Source organism: Anas acuta, chromosome 4, assembly GCF_963932015.1.
Source record: "Anas acuta chromosome 4, bAnaAcu1.1, whole genome shotgun sequence".
In the NCBI taxonomy this organism is placed as follows: Eukaryota; Metazoa; Chordata; class Aves; order Anseriformes; family Anatidae; genus Anas; species Anas acuta.
In genome coordinates, this window is record NC_088982.1 from 8,549,792 (window position 1) to 8,564,928 (window position 15,137).

Genomic DNA, 15,137 nt, shown 5'->3' on the forward strand with positions numbered 1-15,137 from the left:
TTTATACTCTTTGCAGTTCATATGGCTAACACTTCTGCTTAATTCTGCAGTTGCCTTTCCTCCCCAAGATGTCATATTCCTTTCCTTACCTCATTGTGGGTTGTGTTGCTTGTCCCACCTATGTACTGAAAAGACCAAGCAACCATGAAAAATGATTTTACAAAATCTTTACAACCTTAGAAAAGAATATATTGGTACCTTGAAAAAATATTAGGACAAACAATGTCTTCCACCTCAATAAAGGTCACTGCATCTGTAGGCAATTGTCTGTCCTCTTTAAACTCATATATGAAAAGTGCTATATGGCCCATGGGACCATAACGAGGGTATGCTCAAGAAACACATATGCCAGGGTAAATGGAAGTGTAAGGCTTAGATTTTGTGCCAGCATTTCCATTTGGTGTTATTTAAAACTGTAGATCAGGGCTAGACTGTGTGACCAGCCCTAGATGAGTATATAGTCCAACTGTACAATGTTGCTCTGTTATATCCTGGCTCTTCCAGAGCTGCTCTTTTTGCAGGCATCTGAGGCCTGTGAAGAGACAGACAGTGTTAAACTGGGCCATCTCACACAGCCTCCTACATGAGAAGTCTTGACTTCTCATAGAGTCAGCGGAGCCATTTTGGTAGACATATGTGCCCTGACTCACCTTATGAAGACCCCGCTGACTGAGACCTTCGTTTGGGCCCTCCACACAAGGCAAGTTGGATTTCAGTTTCAATTTGGGGCTAAAAATTATCTCAGTGTGTCATTCTGGTAGGAGTTCCTTCCACTGCTCTGGGCTGGCCCCCTGCAAAGTCCTGGCAAATAATTACTGAGAGCCCCTCTCTTTACCAAAGGGCATCACCACTTCCTGAGGGCTTGGTTTCATCCAGGTGCTTACTGAGGTCCTGTGTCTGGGCAGGTTCATGCTGGAGCTTTGTCAGGACACAGCCTATCAGTAAAACCCTACATCAAGAGCTGAGGGTGAAGCAAACACCCTTAAAATTTTGTAGTGTGTAGGTTTTGCCCAAGCTGTAACCACAACTACCTGGTGTGCAGGACACATAGTGCTGTCTGATTCCTCTGCCAACCTTGCTGATGTCCTCAAGGCTTTATTTTCACTCTAATTAAACAAAACCCATAATGGAGCCTGCCCCAGAGCACAGGACACCAGCAGCAGGCACTGGGTCTTTTTATCTTCCAAGCAAACTTCTGAGTTTTCGTCTCATCTGAAACCTCCGAGAATGAAGTCTCACTCACACTGAGCTACAGCTAAAGCAAGGGACGGGAGCTGCATCTCTCAGCACAGTCCCCTTGGGAAGAAAAGCAACCAACACAGACATTGCCCCAAGACCCTCTCGTGGGGGTGGCAGCAGCCGGCATTCGCCAAGGGAAGGAGGTGGCCTTTGAGGGGTGGCGGCAGAGGGGCACAGCAGTGGCCATCCCCCGATTTGTGGTCCCTTTAAATCTTCTCCTCCACTTGGCAGCTCCAATTTTTCAGTGTTGCCATGGCAAATCTCCATGGCAATGACCCTAATCAGGGAAGGGGGGAATGCAGGGGGACGCATGCTCAGAGCGGGTGCTGGAGTCTCGCCTGCTCGCTTCAGCTGCTCCAAGGGTCTGGCACACGGACGAAGGGAAGGCTCAGGTACTGGGCGAACTGCTCCTTGGGGGTCATGGCAAGCCCGTGGTGTGTCGTTTCCATGTGTATGCATGTGGGTTTGCTTGTGCGTGCGGGTCCGTGCTTATCCCATCTCACCCACTTCTCTGTGCGGAGCGCGCTGGGAGCAAACTGCTGATTCTCACTCTTTTCTCCTCATTCCAGGCTGGGAAGAAAGCTTGAATTATTGACGAGAGCAATGGCGTTGCCGTCTGTCCGCGGCGTGATGTGGGTGGCGATCCCGCTCATCTCGGTGCTCGGCCTACTAAGCGGGAGGCTTGTGGGGGCCAGCCAGGACTCTGGGAGTGTCATCCCTGCCGAAAGTAGGTACCGCCGGGCCGCACTCATGCCCTCCTGCTGCCCCGTGTCCTGCTTGCTTTCCTCCTCGTAGCCCCCCATGGCCACGCAGACACAGTGAGCTCCGGGGGTACCCTGCACAGCCTGACCAGGGAGGGAGGAACGATGAGTTTGTGACCTGTTAGCAAAGCACGTGAAGACACTGCTTATCAAAACAGCAATCAAGCAAACAAAAAGTATAGTTATTTAGGAAAAACAAACAAACAAACACAATAACTGCATACTGTAATTTTCATCCGAGATTTTTTAAAGCTTTTCAGTTGTGAGGTCTTTTAGTTTTGCTTTTTTGAGAGCTTTTTTTTTCCAGATTTGCCCCTATGCACACAACATCCTTCCAGATCTGGATATTATTAGAAAGAAAATTGTGCTTATTCCTGCTAGGGCATTGTATTTGGCTTATTTTTTGTATTTAAAAGTTCAGCTTTCTTGTAATTACTGCAGGTGGACACAGGTGAAGTTGTCCCAAACAGCATATTTGTAAAATATATATAGATTTCTGAAATCCTGCTGCTATTCTGCAGACCAAAAAAAAAAAAAAAGAAAAGAAAAAAAAAAAAAGAAAATCCACCTCAAAATATGACAGTTCTTGAGTTTGGATCACAGCTCTGTACTAATTTCTTCCATCATTTTGTGCAAATTTCCAGTTAAACTTTCTCAGCTCTAAAATGAGGCAACAGTTCAAAGATGTTAGGGGATGGACTCAGTGTTCTCGGGGTGTTTGGTGACAGTGAGTTTGAAGTAGCTGCTCACTGGGAACTTAAAATATTCTACAGAAGAAAAAGGAAGGAATGTAATTGCATACAAGCCAATCTCTAGTTCTTAGGCACACTTTGTATCGAGATATCCTTTTACCTAACTGCTCAAATATTTATATCAAGATCTGATTTAGTCACTGCATCTTATTCTCCTGTAATTGTGTTATTCATTTCCAAATACACGCATGGCTGCCTCTATAGGCCTTGAATGCTGAATTCTTCCCTTTTTCCAATCTCTTCTCTTTTGATTAGTGATAAGTGTTGGTCCTAACACAGACCTCATCTCTGTTTTGTGTGTATGTTTTCTAGGCATACATTCATTAACTTTAATAAGTTTTGTGACAAGTAGTCTATTTTGTCTTCTCAAAGAGACTATTGTGCTTAAAAAATGAATGATGTGTACCCTTTGTGTGTCTATGTTAGCGTAGGTAAGTCAACACCTTTTGGAGAAAAAGTACTTTGTGGTTCTTTGTTCCTCTTGTGTGGTGGAAACTCCTGTTTTATCTGTAGAACAAATCTCTTGGCCACTGCCTCCAACCCCAATCTGATCTTTTTGATAGCCTGTGGCCAGGCTGCTGAGTCCCCTGATGAGCCCTTGAGAAGGATTCCTTGTCTTGTCTTGCTCTTGTATGTGAGAGTGAGGAACGAAGAGCAGCTCTGAGCGTTTCTGTGGAGATGCGCTGCTCTGTCCTGAATCCTGGAGGCTGGTAGCATTGCTATGAATGCATGAACAGTATTCGTGTTTGAGCCCAGGCCAGGAGAAAGGCTCCTGACTCATCATGAATTGTAAATTGTTTTGTGCTGCTGCAAGGACACAAGGTACTGTGTAAAGAAACAAGGTACTTGCAGTGGTCCTCATCATCCAGTTGTGGAGAAAATGCTGCACAGCTGCTGAGTGCTCCAGCTGCCTTCCTTTGCCCATCAGTGCCAGCTGCTCTCAAAGTCCAGGAATGCTCCTATACACATCTAATGTACTACAGGAGATGCAGCTCATGGAAAACGGGACACTGGGCTAGACAGACCTTTGATTTGATCTAGCACAGACGTTCCTGAACCTTTTCCTGCTTGATGTCACTGGCTATTTCTGATCGAGGAGCTGATCCTCCTAGGCCCTGACCCAATCTGGGGGCAGTGCTGCTGCTGTGCTTACGTCCATACTGCCAGCACAGGTAGATTGGTGGCCGTGTGTGATCCAGAGAGAAAAAGGGGGCTCTAGTACAGGTCCCTGACGGAGAGATAAGATGATGGACATTACTAGGTGACCTTCTGCAGGCCGGACCAGCGTGGTGCTTGATGCTTTGCTCTCTTCCCAAGTGTGGGACATGGAACTGTGCCTTTAGCAGGAACAAACAGCTCTACTGCCTCTCTCTCCCACTTGGTGGGAGAGATGTGTTCCCACTGCGGCACCGTGAGAGGCCAGCAATGCTCTCTGCAGGTGTGGGAGGTGCAGGAGCTGCAGGAGATGTTCAGAGAGGTCCCGTGCTGTCGCATGGCACTGATCTCTGGCCTGGGCTGCCTCCTCCTACTCTTCACTTCACTTAGTCTCTGCTAGTCAGAGAACCAGGCCCAACTTTTACGAGTAATGCTAATTAGGAGTGATTAATCACGTCCTGATGCTTTATACGCACCACTTTGCATCTGCAAAGCCTGTTCAAGTATGAAATGGTGTTACTAATGCTTTCAGAGTATTTTCTCTAAAGTTCAGAGCAATCCACTAAAAAATAATTAAGTGATTTCCCCAACCTCCCATTGCATTTACAGCCCAGATCACCCGCTGCGAAAGCTGAAACGTGGAATTTGAAGAACAGAAGCTGGTCAGTCTGGTTTCATTAGCCAAGGTGCATGAAATACAAAGAGTAAACGCCATGTGCATGAGAGGGAAAGTAAATGAGACTTCCACAGTGCTTTCAGTTCCAGTTTTTCACCAAGAAGAAGCCAAGAAGCATATTTTAAGCTCTCCTCCCCCAACTTCTCCCCAAACACACAAAGACACATACAGTCTTCGTGCTGACAGGATCCATTTAAAGAATTATAGCTGACTCTTGATAATTCTCATTATGTTAATCCACAAACCTGTTAAGTCTCCCTATGAATGATAGCCTGTTCCCAGCTGTCAGCAAGGAATTAATAGCACTCTGCTGTACTTTGCTACGACATGAAGGTTTGGTTTCACGACTGCTTAAAGCTGCTGTAACCCTTCTTGTCCCCAGAACCTGGCCCCTTGTCCTTGTTCTGGCCCCAGAACTTGTGCATTCGGGAGCTGATGTGGAGAAAACAAAATCAGCAATCCAGCTGACCAAGCAACTGCATGGTCACTGCTTGCTGTGAGCAGGGGAAGGTGTGGGAAGGTGCAGCCAAGGACAGAAAGGACGGTGGGGTTGCTCCAAGTGGCAGCAGCACGTATTTAAGTTTGTTTAACCCCCTTGTGAAAGCAGACCCTTAAAAACTGTTACTTTGGGAAACGTTCACATTATCCTGTTGAAGATACTGAGAGCAGAAAGAGAGGCTGAGTCTGGCTAGATAGGCCAGCTTGCCAGGCCAGCTCTTCAGTCTGGAAAAGTGACACTGAGGCAGGGAGCGATGGAGACCAGCAAAGTCAAAAGTGGGACAAAGATGGTAAATATGTAATAACCGCTTTTTCCATGCAAAAATCAGAGGCAGGAAATGACACCAGTTAACTTCAGAGCACACAGGACTGATGCTTGTCACACAACGAATTGCTGAGCCGTGGATCTCTTGTCACTGGGTGCTGTAGATGCCAAAAGTTTCTATGGCTGCAGGGAGCACTGTAGCAAATTTATGTGAGAAAAATCCCTGGAGGGCTTATCAGGTGTAAAAACATCAGCCAGACTCAGGATGTCTCCAAACCTCTTGGTAGCCTAGAATAACATTGCTGGAGGTTTATTCTTATATATTATCAAAGTACCTGCTATTGCCTACTGGAAAAGCCTGGCTAGTATGATAGTTTAAAAGCTCAGCTGGTAAAAATCAGACTGTAGCTGTAGACTTTCTAGGTAGTAGGGATTTGCTGCTGCTGTTTTACTGGCGGAACTGCATTCAGGTTGCTTTGTGCTTGTGCAAGATGCTTGGTTGTGAGTTCAGCCCTGCCCTAGTTTGGTCTCCAGAGCTCGGCACAGATGTGTGCTCTGCAGGGCTGTGTGGGGGGAAGAGCTCACACCTCCACAGCTGCCCTCCTCCTCCTCCCAGGTATAGCTGTCCTGTCAAATAACTCAAAATGAAAGGTCGGGTTGAACAGCTGCATTTTGCCATCCTGGGATATCACAGAATTTGTAGAATATCCTGAGATATCGGGTCCAGGCCCTGGCCCCACACAGGATACAGCTGGTTAGAGGAATGACACGAGCTGTCCCGCTGCCAAAGCTGCTAGCAGGGGTGCTGCCCTGGCCCAGACACAGCTGCACCTGGAGAAGGACCCTCCATCAAGGAGAACAGCCCAGGAAACCATACACAGCTGCAACGTGGCCCTGAAGAGCTGTGCTGTATCACTTTGCTTTGTCAGAGCAGCACGAGTGGCTGCCTGGGGACCAGGATTTTAGCACTGCCCCCACTATGGGAATGCTGGGATCAGTGTAAAAAACTTTCCTCTCTTTCCATTCCCCCTGCATCTCCTCCAGTGTCTGCAATTTCTTCCTCTGAAACCCCATTAACCCGTTAAACTCATTAAACTTCAGTAACTCTGTGGCTGAACCGAAGGGTGTGAGATCGGTGCGGGGCAAATTCTGGTAGCGTAGAAATGCCCAGGACACGCAGCGAGCCAGGCTGGTTGTTGTCACATCCCTTCCTCCTCCTCCGCTCTGCCTTCTCCCTGCCCTGCCCCTCTGTGCACACACACTGGCATCAGCTGCAGAGCCAGGGGGACGCTTTGCATTCCTGGCAGAGAAAAAGTACAGCAGCAGGTGAAAGGAAGCAAATACAGAGCTGGCAGCAACCCTTGCCAAGCTGTTCTGTAAGAGCTCCTGTAAAAACAGAGCTGCTTGTCTGATTTTTGAACCACTGCAAGCTGCTATTTTCAGCGTGTCAGCGGAGGATTAACCCGTGTGCAAGGAGGAGGAGAGGATTTCCATTTCAAGGAGAGAGGCTGGGGGCTGCAGGCACACAGCACCCCGCAGAACCAAGCCTGGGCTCTGTTCAGAAAAGCCCACGTAGCAAAATGCTCTTGTGCTTTTGCTGGTCCTCACTCCCCACGTGAGCACTTGCACAGCAACAGACAGAGCCCTGTCCACAGGCGGCCCTAACTTCGCTCAGATGTTGTTGTGGGTCCTGGTGACATGGGTTTTCTCCTGGAATTACAAGGTCTCCGAGCCTTCCCTCTTTGTACTGCCACACGGCAGATTTCATGCTGTGACAGTGATGTCTTTTTTTTCTGTACCTTTCCCCAGGCCGTCCCTGCGTTGACTGCCATGCGTTTGAGTTCATGCAGAGGGCGTTGCAGGATTTAAAGAAGACGGCGTATAATCTAGACACACGGGTATGTGCTCCTCTAGAAATGCTTTGACTGAGCCTTTATCTTCGAGTGGCCAGGTCTGCTTGTCTGCACACAGCAGACACGACATCTCTGCTGACTCACTTCCATTTCGGCAAATAGGATTGTTCCAAGCGCAGATTATTTTCCACGCGCTGGAGAGCTTCAGGAAAGATCATCTAGCCTAACTGCTTGCATAACAGGCTAAAGAATTACCCCAGACAGTTCCTGCATCAAATAGAAGAGCAAAGAAGATGCATGAAGGGGAGGAGAATGAGAAAGATGATTTATTCTTTATCCCACAGCGTTGCTCCTGAGCTGTGGATGTTCATCCGCTGGGCAGGAGCAGCAGATGAATGGGAGTGCAAGAAGGCTGCAAGCAGGGCTAGCAGAGAGGAAAGGCAAGCACATATCTTTCTTGCTCATATATTGATGCTCTCCATGAAGAAGGGTGAGGTTCATTTGCTTGGGTAGCTATCACAGCACACAGGGCATTTTGCAGCTGCACCTGCCTGCGTTGTGCTGCAGAGGTCCCAATGAACAAAACACGGGGGTGTGTTAAGTGCCCTGATTTTAGCCATACCTACTTATGTTAGTTCTTAATTATACACAAACACTGGGATAGGACTTAATGAAAACCCACAAGTGGTTTCCATGCTGTCTGAAGTTAGCAAGGGGCGGGAGGTCTCTCACCTCTAATAAAGACCCTTCATATGTCTTGCCCTACCTCTCCATCCCTAGCAGCTCCATGAACATTGGCAGCATGACAGCAAAGCAACTTCTGGGGAGAGAAACCAGAGTGAAGCCACATCTGCCAGTTCCTTTGGGTGACTGCTCAGTGCCTTCAGCCAGTGCTGTTTGTTGGTGGCAGGGAAGTGCTCCTTGCTCCTTCAAAGTCACGCTCAGCTCCAATTGTCATTCACAGCAGAGTCAGCCAAGGAGATGTAAATCAATTATGTCTCAAACTATACCACCGAAGGGCAATTACGTTGCTTTGCATTTGGGTGCTTGTGACCTTGGGCAATCACGTAGGGCCCCGCATGATAAGGTCAGAGTGACTGGAGCTTCCTTCAGCTATCAATAGCAAACTGATTAGGCCAGAGATCTGCGTGCAGCGTGGGTTACATCGCAAAAGTCTCCCCTGCACTAGCCTAATACTCACTGTCAGGTGTCAGGCTGCAAATAGAGGGGCTTTAGCCCTGCAGCTGGGCTGGGCTGCTGTGGTCCACAGTGGGGCTTTGGATTAGGTTCAGCTGACATGTTTGGTACCTATGCATGACCAGGAGGTACTAAATTACTGCTGAGGCTGCACTGGGCAGATTTTCTGAGTGCAGCAGAGCCAGCACAATCCCTTAATCTCACTGACAGAGATATTCGGACCTATGTTGATGTCTCTGTTGGCTATTTGGGGTTGGAGTGAGAGGAGAACCCATCTGAGAGCAATGCTGTGCTGTAAGAGTCAAAGCGTAGAGGGAGAAGATGGCCCCAGAGCTGCTCATAAACTCATGAACTGCTCATTCTGCAAAGACCTGGACAGGCCTGAGATGACAAGGCTCTGGTTCAGACAGCTGTCAGTACGACCAGACAAGGGGCACAGGAACAGTCCATCCCAAACCAAACATAACCAGTTACCTGGAGCATCAGAAAGGGTGTATTATTTTCCATCTTTTCCTTACTGAGATTCCAAAGACCTTTCTAGAAGAGATACTTAAATATAAATTACTAAATGGTGCAGAGATACTAAAATGAAATGCAGTGGCCAAGGCTCTCTAAGTGGCACATTGTGGCTTTCCATTCTCTGAAAGGCACAGCCTCCATATCCTTACCGAACTGCTGCTGCTTGGCTGCTGCTGACCAACTTTATCTTCTCGAGTTTTATACAAAAATAACTTCATTTAACAACTCCTGAGTCTTTAAATTTCTTGTTCCAAAGGCAAACCTCACAGAGGACTATTCTACCCGAGACTCCCTCAGCCAATGCCAACAGGGCCACAATTAATTTTGGTAAATGATGCTTCGCTCTCATAGTCCTTCAGTTCACAGCTGAGTGGTCCCAGGGCTGCTCTTCCTGCCTGCAAGCAGGCATGAGTGATGCCTAGGCAGGGTCTGTGGCAACACTGACAGCTTGCTGGCATTACGGTGAAAGCCAGGAAGCCTGCGTGACATTAGGGTGATTCTGTTTCCACCGGGCTCCAACAATGAGAGCATTCACTCATGCAGGATTGCTCCGTACGCCCGGGGAGCAGTGTTTAATAACGCCTGCCATTGCACCAAGCCGGTGAGTGAAAGCAGACAAGGCAAGTGAACAAGTTCCTCTTTAATGCAAAGGTGGGTGTCAAAAAGTTTGGGATGGAAAGGACAGAGGGCTGCGGAGGAAGGGAAAAGCAGCTCAAAAACAGCCTCTGCCTGACTCTTCAGAAGTGCCCAGAGACTCCTATGGGAACCGGGTGTCTTCATTAGCTGGGCCTTTGCCATTTTTAATTTGTCAGGAGGTGTCGTGCAAGGGGAATGCTGGCAGACTGAAGACCTCATGTTTCACAGAGCTCTTTCATCTTTTGTTAACAAGCAGGTTTCAGGCTTTTGTATTTTTTTCTTCCCTTATTTTTTCTTCTTTTTTTTTTTTTTTTCTTTTCCAGTGCAGATGGAAAACCCATTCATTGTGAATTTAAGCCTGGATTTGATTTGATTTGATTACTTTACTTTACTTTACTTTACTTTACTTTACTTTACTTTACTTTACTTTACTTTACTTTACTTTATTTTACTTTATTTTTTTCTCAAGAAACTCTTCAAAGTTAGTCTACAAAATACTTAAGGGACCGCAGACCACAGGCTGAAAACCACAAATTGTACTCAGGAGGAAGTTTCTCTGCAGTCATGATTGCACTAGCTAAAGTGAGTTGCTTGCACCATCAATTTCATTCTGAGCCTTGCAAGAGACTCAGCTTCTGAAATGATGGTGCCACTTGGGAAAATCGACCATTGTTTCCCTAAAAGTGAGACCAGGACCCCAGGACCCACAAAAGATCTAAGTTATAACAATAAATGATATTTAAACATCTTTGAGGATCTGACATTATCATTTTTCCTGGATACAGATAAAAAAAAAAAAAAAGCTTGGAAATGTTTGTCCACTAAGACACTCCAAAACCAAGAGCAAGTAATTTTAAATGATGTATATAGGGAATGGTTTTTAAGCTTTTGATGGGGTTCTGGAGGCATGGCTCCAAATGGAGTTGGCAATAAGTCTTTCATACTCACACTGTACTTACACTATCCTTACATTGTACTTATACTTACAACTGTCAGTAAACTAACTCAGGATGAAATAAGAGCAACAAATTAAGGTCTGCTCTGAACGATTGCGAGTTGCAGGCAACGAGGTTAGACTGACAGCTGGACTGAACCCAGAGTTACTCTGGAGAAACAGCAGTGTAACTGAGAGCACAACTGGCTCCTTAGCACATGCTATCTGGCGCAATTAAATTATACAGTACTGAAGACATCGTCAACAGGAAGCCATCAATCACTGGGAAGGAATTAAGAGCAGTGCAGCTGAAAGTGGAATTTTTGCTCAGCATTTATAAAGGACGCTTTAATAATTTTGACAGCCTAGACCCTGGAAGTTAAGTATGAAAACGAAAACATTCAGATTACAAAAACACTCTCCATGCCTCTTGGTTCTGAATATACTTATTTCATATCACATTTTTCTGGATGGAAACCAGCAGTAATAACTATGATTTTTCACTCAGCACAGCACCTTGACTACAGCTGTGCAGAGGGATTAGGTCTAATCAATTATAAACTCTTTTAAAGTGATATATTCATTTTAATTTTTTAATTTTTATTTTTTTCAGACAGAATCCCTCCTCCTGAGAGCAGAGAAGAGAGGCCTGTGTGATTGCTTCCCTGCAATACTCTGAAATGGGCACTGGGATTTGGCCAATGGACATTTATTAATTTTTAAAATGCTGTTCGATAAATTACAGGAAGATACAGAGTGCAAGTTGTGCCCCACCACAAGAAAAACAATTTCTATCCAAACAGGTACAGCTCAGTTAGATCATTTTTGCTTTGACGTGTTTTATCAGTACTTTATGTGATATTGCATCTGCTGAAATGTCAAAAGAAGAAAACAGTGCCAGCGACTCACTCATGGGTTTTATGCAAGGACACACCATCTCACTTTTTTGCTATTTCAAGCCAAAAATTGTCCTTAGACTCTCGGGCCAACCCCTCAGTCCATGTGAGTCACCACAGATCTGTGAAACTCAGTGGAGTCACATTCTTTCATAGATTTCTGTTAGAATGTGTCCCCAACATGAAAAGGAAGCTACTTCACAACGATGCTTAGCTAAAAATTTGCAAACAAGTAGTTGTGGTTTTATGTAGAAATTAATAGCTGTCACTGACAGCTTGGCAGCCCAGGGAAGGGATTTGTTCCCAATTGTATCAATAGTCCAGTGCACAGCAAGCACAGTAATCTGCCTCCCAACGTTAATTTCTTCAAAGCCACCCAGTAGCTGTGATCTTTTTGGAGGGATTTATTAAGTATCTAATGTGATCGCTAACATTTATAATCACATGAATACTGCCTGGCAGTTGAACCGATTGTGTCTGCCAAAATCTTCTGGAGAAGTGTCTTTCATTAAGCAAATCACATACTGGGCTGAACCACTCTCGCTGGCCTCTGCAAAGAGTTTTGGCAGGCAGCCTGCCGAACGCCTGCACACCCAGGAGCCTCCTGCAAACGGTATTTAAAAAATATTTCAGCTCCAGCAAAATGGTCCACAGCTCTTGCACGGACTCTACACAGGGATGAATTTCACTCAGTAGGGATGGGTTACAGTGCTGATGCTATTAATATGCCTGCTGCAATCAGTGGGAGACGAGAGAGGACAGAAAAAATTAGGTGGTGTAGTAGCAGTAGTAGACAAGATTGCGCCTTGTTATGCTTGGAAAAATAGCAGTCCCTTTCTCCTTGTTTTACATTTTTCCTTTTTTGGGAGGATAGGGAACAGAAGATGCCCCCAGTGGAAAGTTCTTGTAGATAATAAAAGGTTTTTCATAGGACTTCAAATATCCTCCGCGAAGTGTAATTAGCAGAGATCGGTAGATCAGACAGAGCATCTGTGTACAGACGAGAAATTTTATACAAGCAAGAGTATGGAAGTAGCATCAACAACACTGGTTTTCAAAGTTATTTTACCAACCTTTATTAACATGTTCATCTTCCCTAAGTGGCTGATATTTTGCTGTCAGGCAGCTCAGTAAGTTATGACAGTAGCTAGTAACCTCTGTATGTTTCCAAACCTCTTCTCTTCCATTTTATCCCACCACTGCAGGCATAGGGAACCGTGAGCCACTGCCAACTTATTATTTTGTGTGCAGTCACCCTCCGTAACACAAAGGAGTGTATTACTGTACACTCTGCCAAAGTTGTTTGAAAGGCTTGTGTTTTTCAGCAGGGAAAGGCTTCCTTGCACCTGCATTTCAAGCAGGAAATTTGCTTTGTCCTTTGTAGTATTCTAGAAAAACCCTTTATAGGTCACCAGGACCTAGATCGTGTACAAAAGAAACATCACGACACAGCAACACATTGCTTCTTGTAGCATTGCTGCACTCCACTGCAGCACTGGTAGCTGACTGATGGGCACTAACAGAGGTTATCAGCATAGGCTGTGTCATTTTACACATAAATTGATAGGCATAACACAACCGCTTTGCAAAACACCAGCCTTAGGTTGCTTTATCCCCACCTAGATTTGAACATAAGCAATGCACAGGTCATGAGTTAACTTTTTTTTGTAGGAGGCAGAACTCCAGCACAGCTCACCTTTTGGGAACAGCAGCATGTCTATAGTTTTGTGTTGCTACTGAACACGCTTATTCTGCTGGTCACTTAAAGAATCTTGCAAAATCCTATTAGCAAACACTTTTCTTTGGCTGTGTTTTCATTTAGAAAAATGTTTGCTCGGAGCTAACTTTTGATATTCGCAGCTTATTATGATAAAATGGTGGAATGAGTGATGAGTGGATGTTCTCTGGCTCCCCAGGCGATCAGAGTGACATTGCAAGTTTCGGCACTGACTATATGTACTCCTCTTTGTCTATAACAAATAAAAAGGCAAGATGTATTGCACTATCTGGTGTACTCTGTTTCTTATTTGGAACATGATAGCACTCATTTAGCAATATATATCAGCTCTTTAACAAGGTGGAAAAATCAGGCCAAAGTGCTATTTTGAATTAAAAAATCAAGAAATCTTGTATTTGGGCTCAATTTATGAATGTATTCCTCTTTAATGAAGTATAAAATTGAACTCTTATTTGAAATTAAAAGTACTGCAATGATTTTTGTGAGATTTCTAAGGACTCCATACTCTGTACGTGACGGTTATGATAAAGCTCCTTGTAATTAATATGGTAGCATGAAGAAAAACTTGAGGTAGATAGATTTAATTTATTATTGCTCATGAAGTTAGTTTAAATTCAGAGCCCATGGATTCACCATTTGCTGGAAAAAACCTGTGTATTTTACCAAAGGATTTAATTGCAGTAGGCCTTAAATCAGAAAGTCTTCTTTGCTTCATAAGACTTAAAGTACCATTTTGCTGTGGAGCCAAGGCAATTTTCATGACCTTTCGAAACCAAGCTGTGTCTTCTTTTGTTTTGGTGCAGTGCTGCTGCAGGTAGCCTTGGGCACAGTGTATTTGTACACAAGGTGGAGTGAAAATGGTAGGCTGTAACGATGTACAGTTAAATTCTCCCTGGGAGAGGAGAAATATAATCATGTTAACACGATGCAGTCTCTGGGTAGGCAAGATGTTGGATAAAACCTGGCAACGCACCTCCACAGCTTCTCACACCTGAGCGACAATGTTCTTTGGGTGTTTTCCGTGTGTTTTCTAAGGTAGTCATTTTGAGCCGAGTCTCAGGATAACTCTGTGAAGGCACGTCTCTGGATTTTGTTCTGAGAAACAGGAACACAATTCAGCCTGCTTGTAACGAAGATCCTTTTTAGGTGACATCAAAGGCAGGTAGTACAATTAGCTGAATCTGGTGAGTATATGGGCTGGTGTTCCTTGCCCATATATTTCTGTGACATACTCTGAAAGCCCCATGAAATCCCTCCTCCAGATGGAAATCTCATATTTAGAAATCACATACTTCTATCAGAACTGGTCTGTAGGTAACTCCTGGGTAATCTGAGCATCCAGTACACATTCCCTACTTTCTAAGCAATAGTCACAAACTGTGTAGGTATCTTCCCAAAGACCAGCCATGTCAGCTCCAGGCTGGAGCTCGGAGAGGAGACCTCTTCCTGCAGCTGTGAGACTTGTGCAGGGTGCTGGTGTTGCTGTTTGCTACCAGAAGACAGATCTCACCCTGCTGAGAGAAAGCACTTGCTGTGCTGAAGGAGGCATACAGGAACTCCAGAGCTCAAAGGTAATTTAAAAGAAGAAAATCTCTGTGGCTGTTGTGACTTTCCTGAGGCAGAGAGAGAAACATAAAATAATAATAAAAAAAAAGGATTTATGTATTTATTTATTTTTTACTGTGGAGGTAGCACAAGACGGAAAGTTTGCCTTTGCTTCTCCTGGCAGAGAAGAAGGGAGACCCTTCCCCTAAAAAATGTTCTGCTTAGTCCTTGCCTAGGCAAGAACTCAGTGGGAGAGAGAAAAGGGAGGAGGGGAAAGGAGATACCTGCCTTCTGCAGCCTGGTTGAGCTCCTGGCAAATCAGTGGAATGGGGAGCACATTGGTGCAAGAAAAGGGCTTATTCCCCCCACTCTCATCCAGCATGGCATGTGAATATTACAAGCTTTCCAGAACCTGCTTTTGAGATCTGTGCAGCGTAATGCAGGTGGAAGAGGTGGTTGTGAGTAACCCCGGT

General features: G+C 45.2%; 1 protein-coding gene across 2 annotated transcripts; it reads left to right on the forward strand.

The window, feature by feature from the left end:
- The first annotated feature begins 1,472 nt into the window (after nt 1-1,472).
- On the forward strand, nt 1,473-13,383 carry LOC137855516 (NELL2-interacting cell ontogeny regulator 1-like). 2 transcript variants are annotated; one of them, XM_068679697.1, is made up of 4 exons: nt 1,473-1,631; nt 1,809-1,966; nt 7,156-7,244; nt 11,103-13,383. In XM_068679697.1, the coding sequence occupies exons 1-4, from the start codon at nt 1,492-1,494 to the stop codon at nt 11,115-11,117; spliced, it is 402 nt and encodes a 133-aa protein (XP_068535798.1). In that variant the 5' UTR covers nt 1,473-1,491; the 3' UTR covers nt 11,118-13,383. The 2 variants fall into 2 exon arrangements, with proteins under 2 accessions (XP_068535798.1, XP_068535797.1); XM_068679696.1 differs by having other exon boundaries at nt 1,474-1,631; nt 11,099-13,383.
- Nucleotides 13,384-15,137: the final 1,754 nt, after the last annotated feature.

Coding starts and splice junctions, on each gene's coding strand:
- LOC137855516 (XM_068679696.1), top strand. CDS start 1,492: ATGGCAAATCTCCATGGCAATGACCCTAATCAGGGAAGGGGGGAATGC. Junction 1,967..7,155: donor GAGTGTCATCCCTGCCGAAA/GTAGGTACCGCC, acceptor ACCTTTCCCCAG/GCCGTCCCTGCGTTGACTGC. Junction 7,245..11,098: donor CGTATAATCTAGACACACGG/GTATGTGCTCCT, acceptor TATTTTTTTCAG/ACAGAATCCCTCCTCCTGAG.